Source organism: Musca domestica, unplaced genomic scaffold (genome assembly GCF_030504385.1).
Source record: "Musca domestica strain aabys unplaced genomic scaffold, Musca_domestica.polishedcontigs.V.1.1 2, whole genome shotgun sequence".
In the NCBI taxonomy this organism is placed as follows: Eukaryota; Metazoa; Arthropoda; class Insecta; order Diptera; family Muscidae; genus Musca; species Musca domestica.
Window position 1 is genome coordinate 6,739,987 of NW_026712249.1, and position 24,241 is coordinate 6,764,227.

A 24,241-nucleotide genomic window follows, 5' to 3' on the forward strand; every position below is an offset into this window, starting at 1 on the left:
CCTAATGGGAAAAATCCAATTCAGCCACGCTGAATAGAAGATTTCCTAATGGGGAAAACCCTATTCAGACCGGGCTGAATATAAGTTTTCCTAGAGGGCGAAAACCTATTCAGACCAGACTGAATAAAAGTTTCCTAAAGGCGGAAACGCTATTCAGACCGGCTGAATATAAGCTTTCCTAAAGGGGAAAACCCTATTCAGACCGGGCTGAATAGAAGTTTTCCTAAACGGGGAATCCCCTATTCCGACCGGGAATTGGGCATATCTTCAACCCGGCCTGAATAGAAGTTTTCCTACTGGGGAAAACCCTATTCAGACCGGGCTGAAAAGACGTTTTCTTTTGGGAAAACTCTATTCAGAGCGGGCTGAATGGAGGTTTTGCTATAGGGAAACCCCTATTCAGACCAGCTTGAATAGAAGTTTTCCTATTTTCAAAAAATTCAGACTGGGGAAACCCTATCCAGCCAGGCTAAATATACGTTTATTTTTTGAAATTTTAGAGAAAATTATCCTGAAAGCATTCTCATGAGTTTCACCTTTAATTTTTTCAGGTGGAAATCAAGGCAATACCCACTGGCTCTATGGGAAATGGCAATGTGAAGTTGCGACGTGCTTCCCAGTCGGATACATATTTCGGTGGTGTCGCTCCGCCGCCACGTCAGAATTACGAACCCACCATAAAGGAGAAAATGTGCTTCAAGGCCATTACCTTTATGAAGCCATACAACAATTATTCCTTTGAGGAGTTACGCTACAATAGTCCCATACAGACCAGAGTTACGGAGACCCTCTTTGCCCAAGATATGGAGGATGGAACCTTCAGTGTCCACTGGACCCCGAATGCTGTGGGAAGCTATTGTCTAACCGTGAATATCGATGGAATTTTGTTGGAGGAAGTATATCGCGTCGAAGTCAAGGAGGGCAGTGTACCACCACCGGCCCACAAGCGTGTCATGAAGAATCATCACACTCCAAATAAGTTGAGGAAGTTCTATACGGAAAATACAGCTGGTTTGAGGATACGCTCCCATCCCACGCTGCAATCGGAACAGGTGGGAGTGATCAAACTGAATGGCGTAATCTCGTTTATTGATGAAATCGAAAATGATGATGGTGTGTGGTTACGGCTCTCCACGGAATCCATAAGGCAACACTGTGCCATGGGTTGGTATCCCACGGAGGCTTGGTGTTTGCAGTATAATCAACATTTGGGTAAAACATTACTGCATCCCGTGGTGGAGAATGCCACCTCAACAACAAGGGAGAGTAACACCAATGACATGAGTATGGAGAGCCAGCCCATGTCCCCATTGCCGGCGGTGCCAGATGTAGCCCGGAATAGGCAACGTGACATTTTGGATAATTTGGAACCGGTAAATGCTACCTTGGAGTCGCCTTCGCCCAATTCAAAGTCGGCGGAGGCAAAGAAGGTATTTGATTTTGCAACAAATACTCCCAAAGCTGTGGAGTTTCCCCATGTGTCCACCAATCCCTTTATTTGTGCCGATACAGAATCCAAGAATTCGGCAAATGATCAGCATCAGTTTGTCGGTGTGGTGGGTGATGGGGAAAAAGATGATCCCTTTGCTGCTGGCAATTCGGGCGCCACCAATCCTATTGGTTCAGCCATTGCCGGGGTGGTTGGTGGAGGAGCCATAAAACTGCAGGCCTTGCAGAAATGGTTCAAGGGCGACAATGAACCCAATTCGGGTAGGGATTACTCCTTTAAGCCCTCCGATGTGGGAGAAATAGCTTCGGTGTCGGTGAGGGAATTGGTGCGGGTAATGGGTGGTCAAGACAGTCGCAGCAATGGAAATGGCTCACAACGCTCCTGCAGCCCCATTAAGCAGGCCACCGAGGAGGGAGGACGCTTGGCGGAGAATATGGATAATACCCTGGCCCAGGATACTTCCAACATGGATGTGGGCAATTTTGATGTGGCTAATATGCGCAAGACCCATTTTACCCCCAGCCAAACGGCGGCCTTGCTCAGCACCCCCAAACATTCGCCACGGCGCGTTGGAGGTTCAAGGAAATCGGCCACGTCTTTGGGAGCCTCAAGTTTGGCCAGTGAGACCGGAGGTTTGAAGGAATCGGACATCTCCAATTTGGAAGATGAAATGAGTCTAATGCAAATTACCACCTCCTCGACCAGCAGTGGTGGCACGGTGGTGGTCCAGGATCAAATTGTTTTCGGAGATGCCCGCAGTGCCCAACAGTCCACGGCAAGTACTGAGAACTCCAGTCCTCCAATATGGCCAGAAAGTGCCACACAAAATGCTTTTTTCAAATCCATGCCCCAGGCAGCAGCCAAGAAAACCACCATGGGTCCCATAAAGAGGGCCATGCCACCCTCATTTGCGGAGAGTATTCGAGCGGTGTTTGCAGCCTTCCTGTGGCATGAGGGAATTGTCCATGACGCCATGGCCTGTGCTAGTTTTTTGAAATTCCATCCAAATTTACCCAAGGAGGGTACCACAGTGGTTACCCGGCGTGATCATGGCGAGGGAAGACAACATTTGTCGAAGGAGCAAAAGGCCCAGCAAAGGCACTCCGTGGAGGTGGCCAATGCCGGCAACTATTTAAACATACGACCCTCAACTTTGGAGACGCTCACCAAGACGGGGAATTTCTCCGTCAATAATCGGAAATATCGCAAGGGATTGTCGAATGACTCCGGTGAAGCTGGCGATGTGGGAGAGAAACAAAAACTACACTCTCTGCCCGAAGTGGTGACGGTGCTGCCACCAGCCTTGCGCAGCTTGGTCTACCTTTGGGAACACATCTGCTCAAATTGTGTGCACATTGTCCAGTCGAATTCCTTGAGTCAGGAGAAGTTTTCCAATCGCGAGGGTAATGGCGAGTCAAAGGAGAAACAAACTCCCAAGGACAAGGAGAGAGAGAAAAAGTCCAAGAAGAAAAAGGATGATGGTTCGTGGTGTGAGATATGTCAGGTATTCCTACCCATACCGGTCACCTATCACATGCGTATCGTGCATCCGGGTTGTGGAAAATCGGCCAAGGGTAAGGGCTACAATAGTGTGGGTATTTTCTGTGAAGGCTGGGCTGGCAATTGTGGCGAGGGAGGCAAAGGGGCGTCCAGCTGGTTCCTGATGTGTGATGCCTGCCGTGACAAGTATATTTCAACCAACAAGAACACCAACAACTTGAACAACACCAATGCTGGAGGTCAGTGCAGCGAACTGAATCTCTTTGGCATTAAGACCACAACACTCATTGCCAACTCGGATATATACAACACAATGCGGGAGAATGCAACATTTTTGTTGGAACTCTCATCGAACATTACGAACTTGCCAACGGATTCGAGCAACGCTGCGACAAGTGGTTTGGGCATTAGCAAGAGATCACCCCAACAAATGCCCGTGGTGGTGGAGCATCAACATTTCAACATTAGCGAAATGAATAAACCCAGCACCAGTCGGGGAGATGCGGCCCAGCAGCAGCGTCACAGTCGTGTGGGCCTGAGGATTACCAATAAATTTGGAGGTGAGTTGAAGTGGATAAATTATTTGGAAATTAAAGAGAATAAAAATTCTTTTTTTTATTGTAGGAAATGTGTTGCTCCGCAAGAGTTTTACAGGAGGCTCCTGCTCTCCAGAGCATCCCTGGTTGGCCCCAGAAACATTTGCCTGTTTGGAAACTTTTGGTTCGGCAAATAAGGATGACTTGCCTTATGAAATATTTGGCATGGGACCAAATGATGGTGGTGGATTCGATAGGGTAAGGAGAATTTTGAAAATGTTCTAGGCAATTCGAAGAATTTCAGTTGCAAATTTGAATATTTTAATTGAAAAAACTTTCAGTTTCAAACGAATAATTGGAATTTTGAAATTCGTCTGATTCATTAATGCCACAAAGAGAAACTTTTAAAAATAGAATCTTGAAAATTAGCACGGGGGTCAACTATTATGTGTAGGGCTGAGATAAGGCTGGGTTTTTGGAAATTCGAATCAAAAGTCTACTAAAAGTACCAGAAGGTACTAAAACGGTAATAGCTAGAAATAAAACAATTTACAAAGCAGTAAGTTCGGCCGTTCCGAACTTTGAATATCCTCCACCATTTGGAACGAATTTGGAAATTTTCAAAAAATAAAATTCTTAAAAAATTCTGTTAAAATTTTAAAAATACCGAAGATAGTAGTTATATTGGAGTGTATACGACGGGGACCTACATAGGTATTGTTTATCATAAGCCGTTACCATATTCAAATTCGAAACTTGAAATAAACGGTGAATAATGTAGCTAAAATCATCAAAGTACCGTATATAGGGAGGTACCGTTATATCGGAGCTGGACCAGCATAGACCAATTTCTGTCACAGGCTGTAGCATTCATTACGACGTTCAAATACGACATCTCAAACAATTTCGGTGGGTATTGTACCCAAAATCGTCAAAATACCGAATATAGGGATATGCTGAAGACCTGGACCTGCAAATACAATTTTCTGTCATAGGCTGTAGTATCCACTACGAACTTCAAATACCAAATTTAAAAAAAAATCCTGTGAATAATGAAGCTAAAATCATCAGAATACCGAATATTGGGTGGTACCGTAATATGGGGGCTATACGAAGACGTGGACCTGCACAGACAATTTTCTGTCATAGGCTGTAGTATCCATTTCGAACTTCAAATACCAAATTTGAAACAATTCCGGTGAATAATGTCGCTAAAATCATCAAAATACCGAATATCGGGACGTACCGTTATATGGGGGATATACGAAGACGAGGACCTGCACACACAATTTTCTGTCACAGACTGCAGTTCCCATTACGAACTCTAAATACGTAATTTGAAACGATTCCGGTGAATAATATCGCTAAAATCATCAAAATACCGAATATCGGGAGGTAGCGTTATATGGGGGCTATACGAAGACGCGGACCTGCACAGACAATTTTATGTCTTAGTAGTAGTATCCATTTCGAACTCAAAATTCCAAATTTGAAACAATTCCGGTGAATAATGTCGCTAAAATCATCAAAATACCGAATATTGGGTGGTACCGTTATATGGGGGCTACACGAAGACGTGGACCCGCACAGACAATTTTCTGTCATAGGCTGTAGTATCAATTACGAACTTCAGATACCGAATTTTAAACAATTCTGGTGAATAATGTCGCTAAAATCATCAAAATACCGAATATCGGGAGGTAGCGTTATTTGGGGGGCTATACGAAGACGCGGACCTGCACAAACAATTTTATGTCTTAGGCTGTAGTATCCATTTCGAACTCAAAATTCCAAATTTGAAACAATACCGGTGAATAATGTCGCTAAAATCTTCAAAATACCGAATATCGGGAGGTACCGTTATATGGGGGCTATATGAAAACGTAGACCTACATGACCCATTTACGAACTTAACCTGCCTACTGGCAAAAGAAACATGTGTGCAAAATTTTAACCTTCTATCTCAAATCATTCGAAAGATAGCGTGATTGCAACAGGAAGACGGACAGACAGACAGATAGCCAGACGGACACCGCTAAATCGACTTAGAATTTTACGCTGAACAAGAATATATACTCATACTTTGTTGGGTCTGACATGAGCATTTCGAGGAGTTACAAACGGAATGACAAAGTTAATATACCCTCCATAGTATGGTGGAGGGTATAATATATTTTAGGGACCTTTTAGTACGAATATCCAGAAGCAGCACCCCATTTTTTCCTGATCCAAATAGATTCCAGCTCTAATAGCACAGAATTGTGGATCCAAACTCTTTTCGGCTTAACTCTAGTTTAGTAAAAACTCTTCAAGTTTTTCGAAATTTTTTCCAGTGGTAGGTATTTTTACCCTGATCCCGGGAAACTATTTTTTTCTTGGGGGACGGACCTGGGACCCCAGATTCCGGGTTCAAGTCCGGGTTCAAGTCCGGGTTCAAGACCCCGACTAGACCCGGATCCAATTACCCGATATGGATAGGTATTTCCATAAGCTTTCAATCGATACCCATATCGGGTCAAAAATCTGGGGTCCTGGGTCCGTCCCCCAAGAAAAATATAGTTTCCCGGGATCAGGGCGAAAATACCTACCTCTGGAACAATTTTAGAGTTGTTCCCTCTTTTCTAATACTTTTTTACGTCTAGTGTTTATTTTTTTTGCCTTTTTGATACAACTTTTCAGTTTTGGTACAAAATCCCTAACCTCTTTCCGTTTTCTCTTTCAGCCCCTCTCGGAGATTTCCTATGAATCGGATTTGCCAAATTTCGATCAACCAAATCCCCCGAGTTGTATGACTTCGAGCACGGGAACCCTATCGAAATTTCATCGCAGCTATTCCATGGGCCAGGGATGGGGTGCAGTGCAACAGCAGAGCGGTGGTGGTGGTGGCAATGTTCGCGAGGAGCCCTACTATCCGAAGGTGGTGTTTCGTAAACGTAATTCCACCATCGATTCCGATGGTTCTCTATTGATTTGCTATCCATCGGAGAATTTGAGGCGTTTGGTGCCCGATCATGTGCTGACCGCCACCTCAGTGGTACTAAAAACCTCCTCTAATCTCCCCGAGGCTGGGGGAGGAGATCCACTGGCAAATGATTCGTCTAAGGATTGTAAATTTGATTTTGAAATTAGTAAACAACAAAATCAAAGAAACAACTGCGACAATGAATCGATGAATCAGGTCAATGCCCTGCTGCAGAGGCCAGCCATGGCATTTATGACCCAGAAACATGATCTCAAGAAGTTACGGAGTGCCATGAAAAGAAGTCTGCGCATTGCCACCTGTCGTAATTACTCACTGCAGGCATTGAATTGGCTATTGCGTTCTGTAACACAAAGTGTGTGCTTGCATGATCTAATGTGGTGGTTTGTGTCCTCGCTGAGTATCACGGGGTCCGCCAGCTCTGATCCCATGGATGGCAAATTTGATGAGTTAGAACCGGCATTGGAACATCCCGTGTCCTATACCCAAATAAGTGGCCGTTTGTCACACATGATTACCGAAAGTCTGCACACCTTCTTGCAATCGGTGGCCGATTTGACGCTCCACCTCCCACTAGGGTCGCCTCTGCAACGCATTGCCATACAATGTTTTGGCATACGTTTCCGTCAAACGGATCATCAATTCTTGCATAGCTCCCATGTTTTTGGTAACATCTCGAAAATCCTCTCGAAATCGGATGAACAAAATGAATCGCCGGGTGTGTTTGGCATGTCGGAGGATGCGGAGAGCAAGGAGCTGCTGGGAAAGGACATCTATTCAATACCCGATGCAGGAGGGAAGATTATTTATTACAGTGACTTAAACGGCCATTTCGATATCACCGTCTCCTCACGCCAAGCCATGGCGGAGTCTTTGACTGACAACTCCACGGAGACCTTTTGGGAGAGCGATGAAGAGGATCGCAACAAGAGTAAAATTGTTGAAATATCCATGAACAAGTTGACCTATTGTTGTAAAATGTTGCTCATCCACATCGACAATAGTCGTGACATCCAAAATAAGGTATCTTCGGTGGCCTTCTATGGGGGCCAGTCCTTGGGCGATACAAGTCTCATTAAGAACGTGGAAGTTGATGCCAAGGCCTGCACCTGGATATCGACAAAAATCAACGATGATAATTTTACTCACTTCCGTTTGGAGTTCACTGGACCGGAAAATACTCTTCGAGTGCGGCAAATAAAAATTTTAGGTTTACCCGCTGCGATGTGTGGTTCGGCGGATCAGTTGACGAATCCCTATGATTTGGCGGTGAATAATACGTCACAGGGTCAGGCATTTAAATACAACATGAAATTGACAAATGCCGTGAGGATACAGCAGCAAATATGCGAGGCGGAAACGTTGAGGGTGTTCCGTTTGATAACGGGTAAGTTGAGAATTAGGAAGGGTTAAGAATATTTTCAAATTTTTGGTAGAGATAAAAAATACAAATTTTTATAGACGACTATGTTTAATATTCAAAATGACTCTAAACATCATGTTTTCTCTCTTGATCGGAAAAAGTACACTAAAATAGCCAGAAATAGGCACATCGAAATAATCGTTTTAGATCGCACAACTCTTTAAATGAAATCTTTTTCAGGACGTTTAAGTTCGTACCTCCTGAAAACGTTAGAATTATTTAGATTATATGATTTTTTACCCTCTTTATTTGAAGTTCGTAATGTGTACTACAGCCTATGACAAAAATGTTTGTATGCTGGTCCACGTCTTCGTATTCGGTATTTTGATGATTTCAGCAACATTATTCACCGGAATCGTTTCAAATTTCGTACTAGAAGATCCTAATGGGCACTACAACCTATGGCAAAAAAAATTCGTATACAGGTCCACGTCTTCGTATAGCTCCCATATAACGGTACCTCCCAATATTCGGTATTTTCATAATTTTAGCGACATTATTTACCGGAATTATTTAGAATTTCGTATTTGAAGTTCGTAATAGGTACTACAACCTAAGGCAAAAAATTACGTATGCAGGTCCACGTCTTCGTATAGTTCCCATATAACGGTACCTTCCGATACTCCGTATTTTCATTATTCTTGCGACATTATTCACCGTAATTGTAACAAATTTCTATGTTCGTAATGGGCACTACATCCTATAACAAAAATTTTCGTATGCAGGTCCACGTCTTCGTATAGTCCCCACATAACGGTTTTCATTTAAATGGTAGTTTTCGGATTTTTTTTTTAATTTTTTAAGTTTCTTCGAAATGGTGGAGGTGGATTAAAAGTTCGGCCCTGCCGCTGCTTTTTTACTTCTTTACAACTACAGAAGGTCCCTATATCGTTCAAGATAACAACATTTTCGAATATGGTCCTACTGGTACCTTCCTGTAAAATTGCTATAGATAAGGCAGACCTCAAAATTATGAGATTCCAGCTCTAGTCCTTCACCCAATACATATTTTAGTACCACATAGTGCTTTTCGCACGAATTTAATACGTATTTGAAAACCCACCACTTTATATCAACACTGGATATTAAGAGAGACCTCAAAATCAAATTTGGGGATTCCAGTCTTATCCCTTCACCCAATACCAAATTTAGTATCATTTGGTAGTTTTCGTACCAATACAGGTGGTATTTCCAAAACTCTCTACGTATCTTAACCGCTGACACCAACAGAGACCTAAATATCAAAAATTGGGATTCCAACTCTATCACTTCAATAAATACCCAATTTAGTAGAACTTTGAGGATTCCAGCCCTATCTCTTCAACCAATATCCAATTCAGTATCATTTAGTAGTTTTCGTATAAATATAGGACAGATTTCCAAAACCGCCTCCACATTTCAACCGCTGACTGGCATAAGTCATCGTCTGGCTACTTCGGATATTAACAAAGGAGCCTAGGGCCAAAATCTAACTAAGTCAACCTAAAACCTCTTTATTCCTCTACGTAGAAGCCAGACGATTTCTTAAGACAGCCAAATAAACGCTTTATGTATTCCCACCTTTAGTTCAATTTTGGCCCTATGCTTCTTCGTCCTCCTCCGAAGAAGCCAGCCGATGACTTAAGTCAGTCAGAAAAGCGTTTTATGTATTCTGACCTTTATTAGAGCTAAAGATTAACAAAAGAGGTTAGGTTAAAAATCGAACTAAGTCAACCTTAAAGTCTGTCAAAAAAGCGTTTTATACCTTCTCACCTTAAAGGACTTAAAAGGACTATAAACAGTTTCACTTGGTATTTGAGTTTTAAAATTACTTACCTCCAGTCAAATTTGACTCAAGGTGGGAATACATAAAGCGCTTATTTGGCTGACATAAGTCATCGGCGTGCTTTTTCGGAAATGAACAAAGGAGCCTAGGGCCAAAATCGAGCTAAGTCAACCTAAACCTCTTTTATTCCTCTAAGAAGAAGCCAGACGATGACTTGAGCCAGCCAAATAAGCGCTTTATGTATTCCCAGCTTTAGGTCAATTTCGGCCCTATGCTTCTTTGTCCTTCTCCGAAGAAGCCAGCCGATGACTTAAGCCATTTAGTAAAGCGTTTTATGTATTCTCACCTTAAAGGAATTAAAAGTACTAAAAACGGTTTCACTTGGTATTTGAGTTTTAAAATTACTTACCACTAGTCAAATTTGATGCATTCCTCACCCGTCACTATAGTTCCCTGCATCATAGCATCTCTTAATTTGTGGTTATCGTGGGAAGTAAAGTTAACTCAAATCCAATGGTCCAATTACCTTCCTTTTGTCAAGCCTTATGCGTCACTATAGTACCCTATATTGCATTAGCCATTTAAAATAATTTAATATACCAATATAGAGGCCTCCTTACCATGGGCGGCTTAATAACTTTTGGTCACAGCTTGGTATTTTAATTTCCAACGGTCGAATAACTCCTCTGCTCAAAGGAGGAAAAATAGTTAATGTGAAAAATATATAGAGGCGCTGCTCACAACAGTGACATGTTAGCATAAAACTTATATTTACTGTGCAATTTTAAGAATAAAATTTTCTGTAAACCAAAAATTTGAACTAAAAATTGCATTTCATTGACGTTTGAATATTGCATTTGCTGTTAAAACAACTTAACACTGGTGATTATGTTGTTATGATATCGTAACAACAGAGGCATTTACACCTGGTGACAACATTTTGACGCTGTCTTGTCCCATCTTTATACTTCTATGTCTTTGATTGGCCTTCTAAAATAATCTTAAAGTAGGCTCCCTCTTATTGGCAATTTAATTTCTAACGGTCGACTAACTTTACACTCAAATTCGACCCAGTCCTAATACGTAATTATAGTTCCCTACATTGTATTTATTTTTAACGATCTTTTTTGCTCCTCTTTTCCAGGTCAAGTCTTTGGCAAGCTGATCAGCCTTGAGCCGACCAGTGATGAAAATGGTGGGGTGCTGGGTAAAAGTCATTCTCAAAATGCCCTGGGCATGGATACCAGTGCCAATTCCATACTGGCAGATTCGTTGGACTTGCGTGAACATATGGTCGGAATATTGTTCTCACGCAGCAAGCTATCGCATTTGCAAAAACAGGTGATAGTACACATAGTACATGCTATCAAGAAGGAGGCGCGAAGGGCTCGTGAAGATTGGGATGCGGTGAATTTGGCAAATTCTCTTCGTGATCCCAATGGCACAGGGTCAAATGGCCAGGAGTCGAAAGGCGATAGCAATTCAGAACGTGGTGGACGTACCGCCGACACCTATTGCTTTGAAATGCTTAGCATGGTATTGGCTCTATCTGGCAGCGTTGTGGGAAGGTCCTATCTCTCACATCAACATGGTTTGATAAAGGATTTGTTGAGTCTGCTACATACCGGAAGTGATAGGGTACAGAGGCAAGTGACGGCATTGTTAAGACGCATCCTGCCGGAGATATCACCAGCCACATTTGCTGATATTTTGGGAGTACAGCGATTGCCACCATCCGATTACAATATTGCCCATCAAATTGCCATTGATTTTGATATGGATAGCTTGGGTCTGTTGGATATATTCCTGGCAGTTATTGCCAAGTCTCTGCAGTTACAGGTTAAGGTGAAGAGTGCAGGAGGTAAATCTAATATGGAGAAGACACCAGCATTTGTACGTCTCTACAATTCATTGGATTTGTCGGTGCATCTTTTGAAGCCGGTGAAAATGCATATGAGTGCGGAAAACATCAATGTCGAGGTGGAAGATACCTTCTCTCGTCCGGAATACAGTTTTGAATATGAACGGTCCATGGAAATGAAGGGGGTAAGGGGCCATAACCGGGAGCTAAAAAGAGAAGCTCCCAAGAATCTAAATCAGCGATGGTTCTTGAATGGTGTCATACCCACCAAACAGGCGGAAAGTATTATTGCCCTGATAAGGGATCTGGCAACGGTAAGTTTTTTGAAGACTTTCTAAGGTGAAGAAATTAAAAATGTGTTTTTCTTTCCTTTTTAGGGTAAATTGGGTGAGAAATGGTCCCAAATGACCAAGGCCGCCATTGCTGAGGCTGTTTTGAATTTAACCCGCTTGGATGAGATCTTCCGTAGCCCTGAGAATTGCGTGAAAACAGCCACCTTGTGGTTGGCCTTGGCCAGTTTATGTGTTCTCGATAACGATCATGTGGAAAAGTTATCCTCTGGCCAATGGACCATATCCGATACCCGTCCCATGTGTAGCAATCATGATGATGGTGAAACATCCGCCATTATACAATGTGAGAATTGTGGTTCTCTGTGTGGAGACTGTGATCGATTTTTGCATTTGAATCGCAAGACAAGGACCCATAAGAGGACGGTAGGAATTTGTAATTCTTTATTGATATTTCCAGAATAAATTAACAAATTTTTTGTGGTTTCAGGTTTGCAAGGAAGAGGAGGAAGCCATACGAGTGGAATTACACGAATCCTGTGGTCGCACCAAACTCTTTTGGCTTCTGGCCTTGGCCGATTCAAAAACCCTCAAAGCCATGGTGGAATTCCGTGATGGCAGCCATACAATTATTTCGGGTGCCCAAGATTCTGTGGGTCGTTGCCGTTTCTGTGGCATAACTGGAAATTCTGGTCTCTTGGAAATTGGTAATGTCTGTGCCGATGCCCAGTGCCAGGAATATGCCTCCAATTCATGCATGAAAACCAAACCCTGTGGTCATGTCTGTGGCGGTGTGGTCAATGAAAAGAAATGTTTGCCATGTCTGCAACATGTCTGTCATGCGCGGGAGAATAACATGGCAGATGGTTTGAATGAACCCAAGCTAACACAGGATGCCGATGATATGTGCATGATTTGTTTTGTCGAGGCGTTGGCTTGTGCTCCATCTATACAGGTAGGTGTTGAATGGTTTTTGTGGGAATCTACTTTTTGAGTGTTGGTTTTAAAAGGGGTAACCAAAATGCTGAGGTAATAACAAGTAGATCTTTTGCTTTGTGAAACCCTCAGCCAAATGGCCCCAACTTTAGGGATACTAGGGATGACGATACGAAAGTAACTGCCAAAGAAAAACTCAATGTCTAAACAATTTCAATTTTTATTTATTTCAGCTTGAATGTGGCCATGTTTTCCATTATCACTGCTGCAAGGCTGTGTTGGAGAAACGTTGGAGTGGTCCACGTATTACTTTCGGCTTTTCGCTGTGTCCTATTTGTAAGGCTGATATTAAACACCCCATGTTGGCGGAAATATTGGAACCCATTAATGCCCTTAAACAGGATGTGAAACGCAAAGCCCAAATGCGGTAAGTTGTCAGCAGATCTTTCCAACTTTCTAAAATATATTTACTTACAAATGACTTCTCTTTTCTTACAGCATCAAATATGAGGGCATTGTTAAGGACACCGAAAATCGTGACCTAACAAATCTGGCCATGGAACGGTATGCCTACTATGTCTGTTTTAAATGTCAAAAGGCCTACTATGGCGGCGAGGCCCGCTGTGATGTGGAAATTGGTGAGAAATTCAATCCTGAAGAATTGGTATGTGGCGGTTGCTCCGATGTGGCACGAGCTCAAATGTGTCCCAAACATGGCACCGATTTCCTGGAATACAAATGTCGTTATTGCTGTTCGGTGGCGGTGTTCTTTTGTTTTGGAACCACACATTTCTGTGATACTTGCCATGATGATTTCCAGAGACTTACAAATATTCCGAAAAATAAGTTACCACAATGCCCGGCCGGTCCCAAGGCCAAGCAGCTAATGGGTGAAGAATGTCCCCTGCATGTTATACATCCACCCACCGGGGAGGAGTTTGCCTTAGGGTGTGGTGTTTGTCGTAATGCCCAGACATTTTAGCATCACATTGATCAGCTAATAGATGAACGAGGGGAAAACAATGGAGGCAATCCCGTCATGCCAGCTGGAGGTGGTGGTGATGTCGGGGTGGGAAATGAAGAGTTTATCGAAGTGCAATTGGAAGAATTGGATAATCGTCATTGTCTCCAGCTAGAAGAGGAGGCCAGTGATGATGACGACTATGACTAGTCATGATTTACATTTAAGACGATAAAATACATAATAAATTAAAAAAAAAATAAATATGTACTCATATATATTTACATGATACTCACTTATATGCAATATTAATTGTAATCCATGATATAGACACACCAACACACACACACACTCCTTTATATAATACGCACTGCAATCACAGTGCATACAAACATATTTCTCAAAGAGTATGTTTTGTTTTATATTTATTATACATATATATTTTAAATGCAGCATTTTATTCGAAAATTAAAATACAATATATTCAAGCGGAAAATAAATCGATTATAAGAATTTGATGATCATTGATCAAGAAAGAAAGGATATTTTGTAGTTTTCATTTATAACAAAGAACTCTGTGAAGAACATTTTTCAGGAGTTATGGGTAATAATTATGCATTTAAGATAACTTATTTGACTACCATTGGTCAGAATGTAACCTGAATCTAACCTAAAAATTATTAAGGAACTTGTACTGAGAGAATTTTCTTATTCTTTTACATAATACATTTAATTTAAAAAAAAATCGAACCGAAATTGCGTTATTGAAAAATATTTATTTCATCGTAATATTGACAATATTCAATAGTTATTTTCTGAAAATCAATTAAAAATATTTAAATTTATGCGCAAATTTTTAAAAACATTTTGCACATCAGCAACAAACACTTGATTCTCAATCAGTGGGGATACAAACTCTCAGTGACTTAACTGTCAAAAATTGCTCCTTTCACTCACTTTTCACTCTCAAGATATTGTATCCACCGCATATATCGGCATAGAACCCATTTATTTTATATCATTACAATTACATTTGTTTAGAAGAGGAATATATTTCTCATCCAAAGAAAAATTCCCGATATGGTCCAAATTTTGCAGATCGTAATATTCAACGAATTGTCTACTTTGAGGTGACACGGCTCTGATGCCGTGTTGATATTAGCAAAGAATCAAAAGAAGTCATTTCCACTTCATCGAAAGGAAAAAAAAACAAGTTAAAAAGTATCAGTCGATTTTGCCGACAGATGTATACCCTCAGCCAAAGTTCGATTATTTAAATATATTCTGACTTCTGTTATGATAAGTCAAATTGTTGAACCTCTTTGGAGAAGGTTCCGAAGCAATGGGCCAATATTGTCCATTTTGTATTGGACCTAAATAAATATGATATAAATATTGCGACGTGCCATGTTTGGACTATATTGGTGACTTCTTTCACTATATATGAGAAATGTGATAATTTTTATACCCTACACCACAAGGTGGTCAGGGTATTATGTCTTTGTGTATTTGTTTGTAACAGGCAAAAGGAAACAAGATAGACCCTTAGTTCCTTTTGATGATCTGCATAGAATCACATTCTGAGTCGATTTATGCATGTCCGTCCGTCCATCTGTCTGTCCATGTATTTTTGTAAACAAAGTACAGGTCGCATTTATTGCCTTATCCAGATGAAACTTTGTACAGATCGTTTGTTTGGCCCAAGGACGAACCCTATTGAAATTGGAGATAATCGGTCAAAATTTAGATGTAGCTCCCATATATGTCTTCGTCCGATTTGCCTTTTATTGTGCACCAAACGTGTAATATCAGCCCGAATAGTATCGAATTTTGCACATACAATCAAATTAGGTCTAAAAATAAGTATGCCAAATTTGAAATCGGCTCAGATATAGCTATAGCTCCAATATATGTTATTCATCCGATTTTTTATTTTTGTCCTCCGCAGCCGTAATATGCACTCTGTAACAAAAATATTTGGGGAAATATAGCAAATACAGCTCAGAAATACATCTGGTAATTTTAACGAGATCGGTTCAGATTTGGATATAGCTCCCATATATAACTTCGTCCGATTAACCTTTTATTGTGCACCAAACGTCTAACATTTGTCCCAATGGGATGGGATTTGGCACTTAAGACCGAATTGAGTCTAGAAGCTAGTATGTCAAATTTAGTATGTCATATATGTTGTTCATCCGATTTGTTATATTTGTTACCCACAGCCGTAATATGCAACGTAACAACGTAATTCAACGATATTCAGGAAATATATCAAATACAGGTCAGAAATACATTTGCTAAATTTTATCGAGATCGGTTCAGATTTGGATATAGCTCTCATATATAACTTCCTCCGATTAACCTTTTATTGAGCACCAAACGTCTAACATTTGTCCCAATGGGATGGGATTTGGCACTTACGACCGAATTGAGTCTAGAAGCTAGTATGTCAAATTTAGTATGCCATATATGTTGTTCATCCGATTTGTTATATTTGTTACCCACAGCCGTAATATGCAACGTAACAACGTAATGCAACGATATTCAGGAAATATATCAAATACAGCTCAGAAATATCTTTGCCAAATTTTATCGAGATAGGTTCAGATTTGGATATAGCTCCCATATATATCTTTATCAGATTTCAAATTAATTGTGCTCCAAATGGGCAATACAATTCCAAATTTAAAAGATACAAATGCTTCGGCATATTTAGTGTTTTGAATTTTAAATTATAATTATAATCATAGCGTGTATGATTGAATTCTCCCATAAAAACTTTTAATTGTTATGTGGAGCTCTACTAAATGAGCAAAGTGGTGTAGGGTATCATAAAGTCGGTCCCGCCCGAATTTAAGACTGTCTTTACTGGTTATAAAATGGTAATAGTGTGTGAGGCACCAGATATACTCGACCGAAGTATTCCAGAAGGAATTGAAGAGAACAGGATGCTTATTTCGGATTTTATGATCGTTTTAGTTATTTTAATTTTCCGATCTCTACAATTTAAAACCAGATCTTGTGTTTGTGGAAAAATTTAGATGTGTCAAGTTGGAATGGAATCGGATGTTAATTTTGCGTTTTATGAGCTTCAAGGATATTGAAAATTTTGACAATTTGGTGGGGGAGGTACCACAAGGAGTAGACCAATATATCTTCATCTTCACACGGATTTGGTCCACAGAGACCTAGGTCTAAAACTGTTATTTCGATGAGACGCGTTTGCCCGTATCAAATGATTTATACCCTCTCTAGCTATATGGCTGAAGGTATAAAGTCTGGGGAGCGCCTAAAAGTATGCTACAAATTTACCAAAAATAAATATGAAGACAATACTTGCGTTTTTTTTAATTATTTTTTTATTTCTACTAATTCTACTAATCTTTTTTATCTGTCATATTAATATTTTTGGAGATCAATGAGTTACAGTTTTTATACCCTCCATCGTACATTTTAGATCTAGATCCCACAAAGTATATATATATCTCCTTAATCAGCATAAGATTCTATGACGATGTCCGTTCGCCTATGTAAATCACGCTAGTTTCCGAAAGAAATTAAGTTGATTCATAAAGTTGTTGAGATGCATTTTAGGTCTGCAGAATTGTTGGTTTGAAAATGGGAGATATAGGTCAACATTGTGATATAGCTCCCTTATAACAGTACCACCAGATTTAAGGTGATTTAGTTAGTTTAGTCATATTTTTGAAGATATTTACATCATACCATGTTTGAAATTTATTACAGGTTTCTAATGACTTCTTGCAATTAATTATCAATGTTTTTACATTAAATTTTGTGTGATCATCTTTTTGATTCGGAAGACAAATTTCAATCGACAGCTTAAAATTACTTTTTCTCGAAACTGATATTTTTAAGATATGTCTCTCTTTGAGTGATGTTACGATATGACCTAAAATGACGTGTAAACTAGTCTTTTGTGGAGATAAACCTGAGTTATGTATGTTCAGAGTTACAGGTTAGCCTATAGAGAATGTTTGTGTCCTCGATCTTTTGAACTGAACTTTCAGAAGACCCATTTTAATTGAGAAAGAATATTTTGCAAATTTTAATTCTCTCTAAAAACATAATTTATTTTTTTTTGTTATTTTCGATTCTATAATTATCCTGATAAAAAATAATAAATAAAACACCAAATTTTTTCTAGGTATTTAAAATAATTTATTTTTTTGTTAATAATTTTTACATTATTTTTTTGGGTAATAAAATTGTTGTTTTAAAAAGTAAAGAATTTGCACTGAATACAGCAGAAAAAAAAACTAATAATTTTAAATTTCCTATTTGCAATTGCTGGCAAATTAAGCTGGAGCCGGTGTTTCTGGAGCATGTTCCTATGGACACAAATTGTTTGTGTTGTTGTTTTTTTTTGTGGAAAAAGAGAAGTGTAAATTACTATTATTTACAAAATCAACTAAATCATTGTGGAGGTGGTGGTGTTGGTGGAAATGAGCTGCAAAGCTTTTGTGGCATATTTACAGGGACCACAGGCCACAAGGCGAGTGCACTCACTTGGATGATTCTTTAACAATTGTGCCAGGTTTATTGTTTTCACCATTCATATAAATACATGCTAAATTGTGTGGGGTGGACAGGTAAGCATGGAAGGGTTTTGAAAGTGTGGCCGGTTAAAATTGGCAAATAATATATAAATAGGAATTCCATTTACAGAAACTTGGAAAGGCCTGATGTAGTTATGATTTATTTGTTGCTTTTTTTGTTCTTGTTTTTTTTTTTTTTTTGTATTTAGAAAATAAAAATGTTGTGAACTTTTTTTTGATGTTTTTTTTTCTTTTTTCATAAATTTAGATGTACATATTTGTTGAAAAAAATTATAAATGATTTATTTAAAAATTAGGGCGGGATACGGTCAAAAGTAATATAAATCGGGAACACTTAGGCTTCAACTTCAGCTTCCTCCTTTACCTTAGCATCACCAGGTTTGCCCTTGGACCAGTCGGGTTTCTTCTGCAAGTGTGGAAAAATGTAATATATTAATAATCTCATTTTGATTTTTAAATAGAAAAACATTAAACAAAAAGTGACTAGAAGAAACTATTCTAAAATGATGAACAAACAACACAAGGTATAAAACCTAGAGAATATTTTTTTTTCTGAAAAAAGTGGACATTTCTTTTGTGCTAGAAAAGGTGTTTCAAACATAAATAAAATTTTGTGCATTATTTTTGGGTTTCACTAAAGTGACATCTACATAAGACATTCTAGAGATCTAAAACAAGTGATTTTTTTATCGAGACACACACATTGAAGGTGTTTACAATTCACATAGAATACACTCATTTGATTTTTGCAAAATTGATATCTTACACTTTTTGGCTTTAGTTAATACACTATCTTTAATCTTTTTCTATAGATAATAATAGAAAAATATTGGCATTAGTATGTGATGGAAAAATACGATTACTATTATTGTACTGTGTTGAAAAGTGTACTGGGGGAAAATATACTGTGTTGTATTGAAATATTGTGAAAGAAACGAAGTACAAATTTCTAATTACTGGGTGTGATACAAATGAATCAAAAATGTGTTGTTCTTTAATAATTTTCCGAAAATCATGAAAATTTTCAGAAATTTAAAGCCAATGTGCGATGTTTTAAAACATATCAAAAAATATTATTTCTGTATTTTAATATGTTTTTTTTTGTTTCACTGTAAAAATGGCTTAACTTCATCATTCAGTCAGTCATTTAGATAAGGTCTTCAGTTTTGGTATGAAAAATCTTTTGCAAGCTCATTCTAAAGTTTGTTTCTTTAGTCTTTATTAAAAACAAACCTCTCATCTCTCAATCTATTTATAAGAAGAATAAGTCGAAGCAGTTCAACTTTTATCAAAAAAAAAAAAAAAAAAAAAAAAAAATTACTTCCTGAGTTTTCATGAATATTTTATAGTGGTCAAAACCGAATGAAATAAAAACAACTAAAAAAGTAGTAAGTTCGGCCGAGCCACACTTTGAATACCCTCCATCATTTGGAACGAATTTGGAAATTTTCAAAAAAATAAAATCCGTTAAAATCTTAAAAGTACCAAATATAGGGAGTTGTCGTTATATTAGGGTCTATAAGAAGATGTGGACCTGCATAGGCAATTTTTGTCATAGGTTATTACGATATTCAATTACGAAACTTGAAAAAATTCCGGTGAATAAAATCATAAAATACGGAATATAGGGATGTACCGATATATGGGGTGTATACGAAGTCCTGAACCTGCGTAGATAATTTTCTGTCACAGTCTGTAGTACTCATTAGGGACTTTAAATACAAATTTTGAAACAATTCCGGTATACATTGTACCTAAAATCGTCAAAATACCGAATATAGAGAGGAACCCATTTATAGGGGCTATGCGAAGAACTGGACCTGCATAGACATTTTTTGTCACAGGCTGCAGTACCCACTAAGAACTTTAAATACGAAATTTGGAGCAATTCCCGTGTATATTGTACCTAAAATATACAGAATAAAGTGAGGTACCGATGTAAGGAGGATATACAAAGACGTGGACCTGCATAGAAATTTTTTTGTCACAGGCTTTAGTACTCATTAGGAACTTTAAATATGAAATTTGGAATAATTCCGGTGTATATTGTACCTAAAATCGTCAAAATAACGAATATAGGGAGGAACCGAACCGACGCGAACTGAGAGAAGGTCGCTGTGTCATTCTGTTTTTATAATTTTTGAAGAAAAATCCTGCTGTCTTAAGTCTTTCGTTTTAGGCAACCATTTTTATTTAGGTCTCCCTTTATAGGGAGAAGGGAGTAAACCCGTTGTTGTTTTTTTTTAATTTCAAGGTTTCTGTCTTATCAAAACTAGCTCTAAGAAAATATATAGCATTGATAAGAGCAAAACATATTAGAAAGAAGTGAGAGCAATTTTTAGGCAGTTATGTGGCCAATGTCGCAATTGTTTGTGTGTTTTAATCTTTGTTTTAGAAAACAATTCTAATGAATTTACACTTTTTATTGAGTGTGCGAGAGCGCCATTTAGAATAAAAAAGGTTTGTGTTCTAAGTCTTTAGTTTTTTCCCAAAACAATATGGCCTAATCTCTCAACTACTCACTTTTAACACTCATCAACTAGGTTTGTGTCGTAAGTCTTTTGTTTTAACAGCACTGCTCAAAAACATGTGCTAGCACATGAGTCCAAAATAGGAGATTGTTTAAGAGAAAATAACAATTCTAATTTTCTTAATAATTATCCGTTCATTTCAACTATTTTTAAAATTGGATATTGTCCAAAATTATTAATAAAATTAATTATAACAAAAAAATTATAAATTATGTTTTAACACGGCTTCTTTTTTATGATTAAAAAAAAAAACAAAGAGAAATTTAACTGTTGAGCGAGGTCTGGTTGCTGATTTTACCCATCTATGATTGGCTTTGTATTAGAAAACAATTCTAATGAACTTACTCTTTTATATGAGTGTGTGAGAGAGCCATATAGAATAAAAAAAAGTTTGTATTCTAAGTCTTTAGTTTTTCCCCAAATCAATGTGGGTTAAGCTCTCACCAACTCACTTTTGACACTCATCAACAAGGTTTGTGTCTTAAGTCTTTCGTGTTAATCACAACTGTTGTTCTCTCGTGGAATTTGATTTCGGAGAAGAGTGTAATTCTGAGAGGAGCATAATATTTCTTTCATATGCTCTTTGCCCGGTTTTTCTTTATTTATAAAATCGTATTTATTTATTTATTTTTATATTCCTTAATTAATTATTTATTTATTTATAAATTCACTTCATTATTTTATTTTATTTCATTTAACATGATTTTGGAGCTATTATTTTTCTTCTTGTAAATTTGCAATGGAAAATGTATTTTTGTGTGTGAGAGTGTGTTTCGTGTATTTCATATGCTCTTTAATTTGTGAGTTTAGATTACAAAACTACGTGTGTTCAATTAAGTATTGGAATACTGAGTTGTGTGAAGTTTTTTGTGGTAAATATAAATAATTTACTAAGAGTTTGCTAAACTACTTGATATATTTTTTTTTATATAAGAATGTGTTGTTGTTTTATAGAAATTCATAAAGAAATCTGTGGTGAAATCAATGAACTTACCTCCTTCTCTTCTTCTTCCAATGTGAATTCCTTCTTCTTGACAACCTTCAATTGGTTACGGAAGTTGAATTCGGCAGCCTTCTTTTGGAGCTTGGCGAATTTGTTTTCGTACTTGGAAACCTTCTTCAAAGCAGGCTTGACGCTAAAATATTTGAAAGGAGAAGAACATGAATTAATATCAATGTAAAATATTTTGAAAATAATAAAAATACTTACAACTTGCCACGAAGATCGTTAACTTGGGCATTGAGATCGTTGATCTAAGGTTGGGGTAAATTTTTGGAAAGAAAATAAAGTAATTGATTAATATTTGTAAATATTCCTCAAAAAACATTTAACATTTTCTTTTTACAAAAAAAAAAAAAAAAAAATAAGCCATTGTGATTAGTTGAAGCATGCATTATTTGTTTCTATTTTTTTTTTTGTTAAAGACAAAACAAAGCCTTGGCATGCTTAAAGCTTAGTTACAGAATAAAAGAGAGAAAGTATTTTTTTATTAACTAGGCCTAAGTTGGGGGTTAGTTTTACATACATATTTACAATTTGGTTTCTATTTTTTTACTCAAATCTAAAGTTATGGTTATAACGAGTTTACTAACAAAGGGAGATATAAGGATGTTTTATCTAATATTTTTTTTTCTTTTTTTATTTTACTTAGAACAGCATAACATTTTTTTTAAACATTTTTAATTTTTGATACTACAAAACATGGAAAAATGGTGACAATAGACCAAACACTGAAAGAAAAAAACATGACTAAAACACTAAAGTGTTTTGGTTTACGAAACAAATTTGCGCTACGGTGAGTGAAATAGGTGAAACGTTTAACAAAAAATAAAATTTTTATAAAAGTGACGAATTGTTGGTGAATATTTTTGGTGAAGTTTTTGCAAAAAAAAGAAACATAAAAACGAGGTACTGCACACAGTATGGCACACAAAAAAATTACGCTGAAGTAGAAGAAACTAAAAGTAGAGAATATTTGTTGATATAGTTGGTGTTGATGTTCCTCAAATCCCAGATAATTTCTACGTTTTGCAATTCTGAAAGTGGCTCGAGGTAAAATTGCTATTTGAAAATTTTAATGATTTGTGTTTTTATTTGTTTGTGTGTTTTTCAAAATAAATTACAAAAAAAAAAAAAATTAGATTACAAAGTGCATCTCAAACTCGCCAATTGCAACACAGTTTACTGAGGAAGGGAGCAGAGGTTGTGGTTTTTAGGGGGTGTTTCGGTTCAATTCTTTTGTTGTTGTTGTAGTTAAAAGTGTTGCTAGTTGCCAAAATTCATAGAAAAGTGGGTTGGTTGGTTGCTTTTTTGGATTTAATTTCATTTTGTTGTTGTTAACCAAAGAGGGCATAAAGAAGGCACAAACAAAAAACCACACATAGATTTCATTTTCATAAAACACAAATATTCCACATAATATTATTTTTTTAAAATATTGTAATGCGCGCCATACTGTTGCATTTATTTTTTAGAATTTATAAGACTCGTTTTTCGGTTACATATTTTTTTTTTAATTTTTGGAATGGATTTCTAATTCTTATTTTTTTGTTTTTGCTATTGTTCTATGTATGCATGTTCTAAATGAAAGAAAAAAACCAAAATCTTTTGTCACAGATTTCTGTTTGTGCAAAAAAAAAAAAAAAATAAATAAAAGAACAACAATGGATCTTAATGGCGGTGGGTGGTTGGTGGCGTAAGAGATTTGTTTTTGAGATTTTGTTAAAATAAATATTTTCTAAATTACTAAGTAATCAAACAAAAAGCCAAGTGTGCTTGGTGTTACTGTGTTTCATTTTTATCATTCGGTTTCTTTTTTTTTCGATTTCATGAATAGCATGATTTACAAAATTGTTTAATTAGAAAAAAACTCTTGATAAACAAATAAAAACACAAAACATTATTGAGATATTTATATATAAAAAATAATAATTATTAAAGAAAAAATAATAATATCACATCGCATCATTATCATCTATGGAAATACAAACAAACGTCATTATCCAACAATTTCAAAATATTAATTCTTTTTTTTCTAAAATTGCATTGGAAAATTGATTTCGAATTGGTAGGTTTTTACGTGTTTGTGTTGTTTGGGGGTTGCGTGTCTGTGTGGGCGCGCAAAGTGTTTTTTTTTGGTGTGCGAGTGTGTGTGTGGAGTCTATTGGGATAATGCGTTGATGGGGTGTTCAAGAAAGAGCCATGGATTTGGATGATAATTATTGTATTTCAAAAAGGCAATTTTATATTATAATTTTTATAAAAATTCTTATCAGCAAAATCTGAATTATTAAAGAAATGAAAACTGGACCAAATAGATTTATAAACATTGTTTAAAGATCAATTTTATGTTTTTTTTAAATTTTTTCCTAAATAATTGTGAATATAAAGCAAAGTAATTGTTATCCCTGAAAGTATGCTTTAG

General features: G+C 37.4%; 2 protein-coding genes across 19 annotated transcripts in view; one reads left to right on the forward strand and one right to left on the reverse strand.

Annotated features, from left to right (window-relative positions):
* The window catches only part of LOC101898302 (E3 ubiquitin-protein ligase highwire), a 127,044-nt gene extending 112,802 nt beyond the window's left edge, over positions 1–14,242 (forward strand). The window contains exons 21-28 of the mRNA XM_011292454.3: positions 552–3,510; positions 3,575–3,744; positions 6,209–7,853; positions 10,799–11,829; positions 11,893–12,231; positions 12,296–12,760; positions 12,975–13,168; positions 13,240–14,242. Of these exons, the coding sequence (XP_011290756.1) occupies positions 552–3,510; positions 3,575–3,744; positions 6,209–7,853; positions 10,799–11,829; positions 11,893–12,231; positions 12,296–12,760; positions 12,975–13,168; positions 13,240–13,723 (7,287 nt within the window). The 3' untranslated portion in view covers positions 13,724–14,242. The remainder of the gene's footprint in view (positions 1–551; positions 3,511–3,574; positions 3,745–6,208; positions 7,854–10,798; positions 11,830–11,892; positions 12,232–12,295; positions 12,761–12,974; positions 13,169–13,239) is intronic.
* Positions 1–24,241, reverse strand: part of LOC101895885 (troponin I) — a 281,696-nt gene that overhangs the window by 241,454 nt on the left and 16,001 nt on the right. For 7 of the 18 annotated variants that reach the window (XM_011292457.3, XM_059121737.1, XM_005179163.4 and 4 more), the window contains 3 exons: positions 22,027–22,070; positions 21,811–21,952; positions 18,542–18,691 (listed from right to left, as the gene is read on the reverse strand). In XM_011292457.3, the coding sequence (XP_011290759.1) occupies positions 18,620–18,691; positions 21,811–21,952; positions 22,027–22,070 (258 nt within the window). In that variant the 3' untranslated portion in view covers positions 18,542–18,619. Of the gene's footprint in view, positions 1–17,875; positions 18,058–18,541; positions 18,692–19,051; positions 19,092–21,810; positions 21,953–22,026; positions 22,071–24,241 lie in introns of those variants that run through there. The other 11 variants (XM_020035280.2, XM_011292458.3, XM_011292459.3 and 8 more) reach the window with 4 other exon arrangements.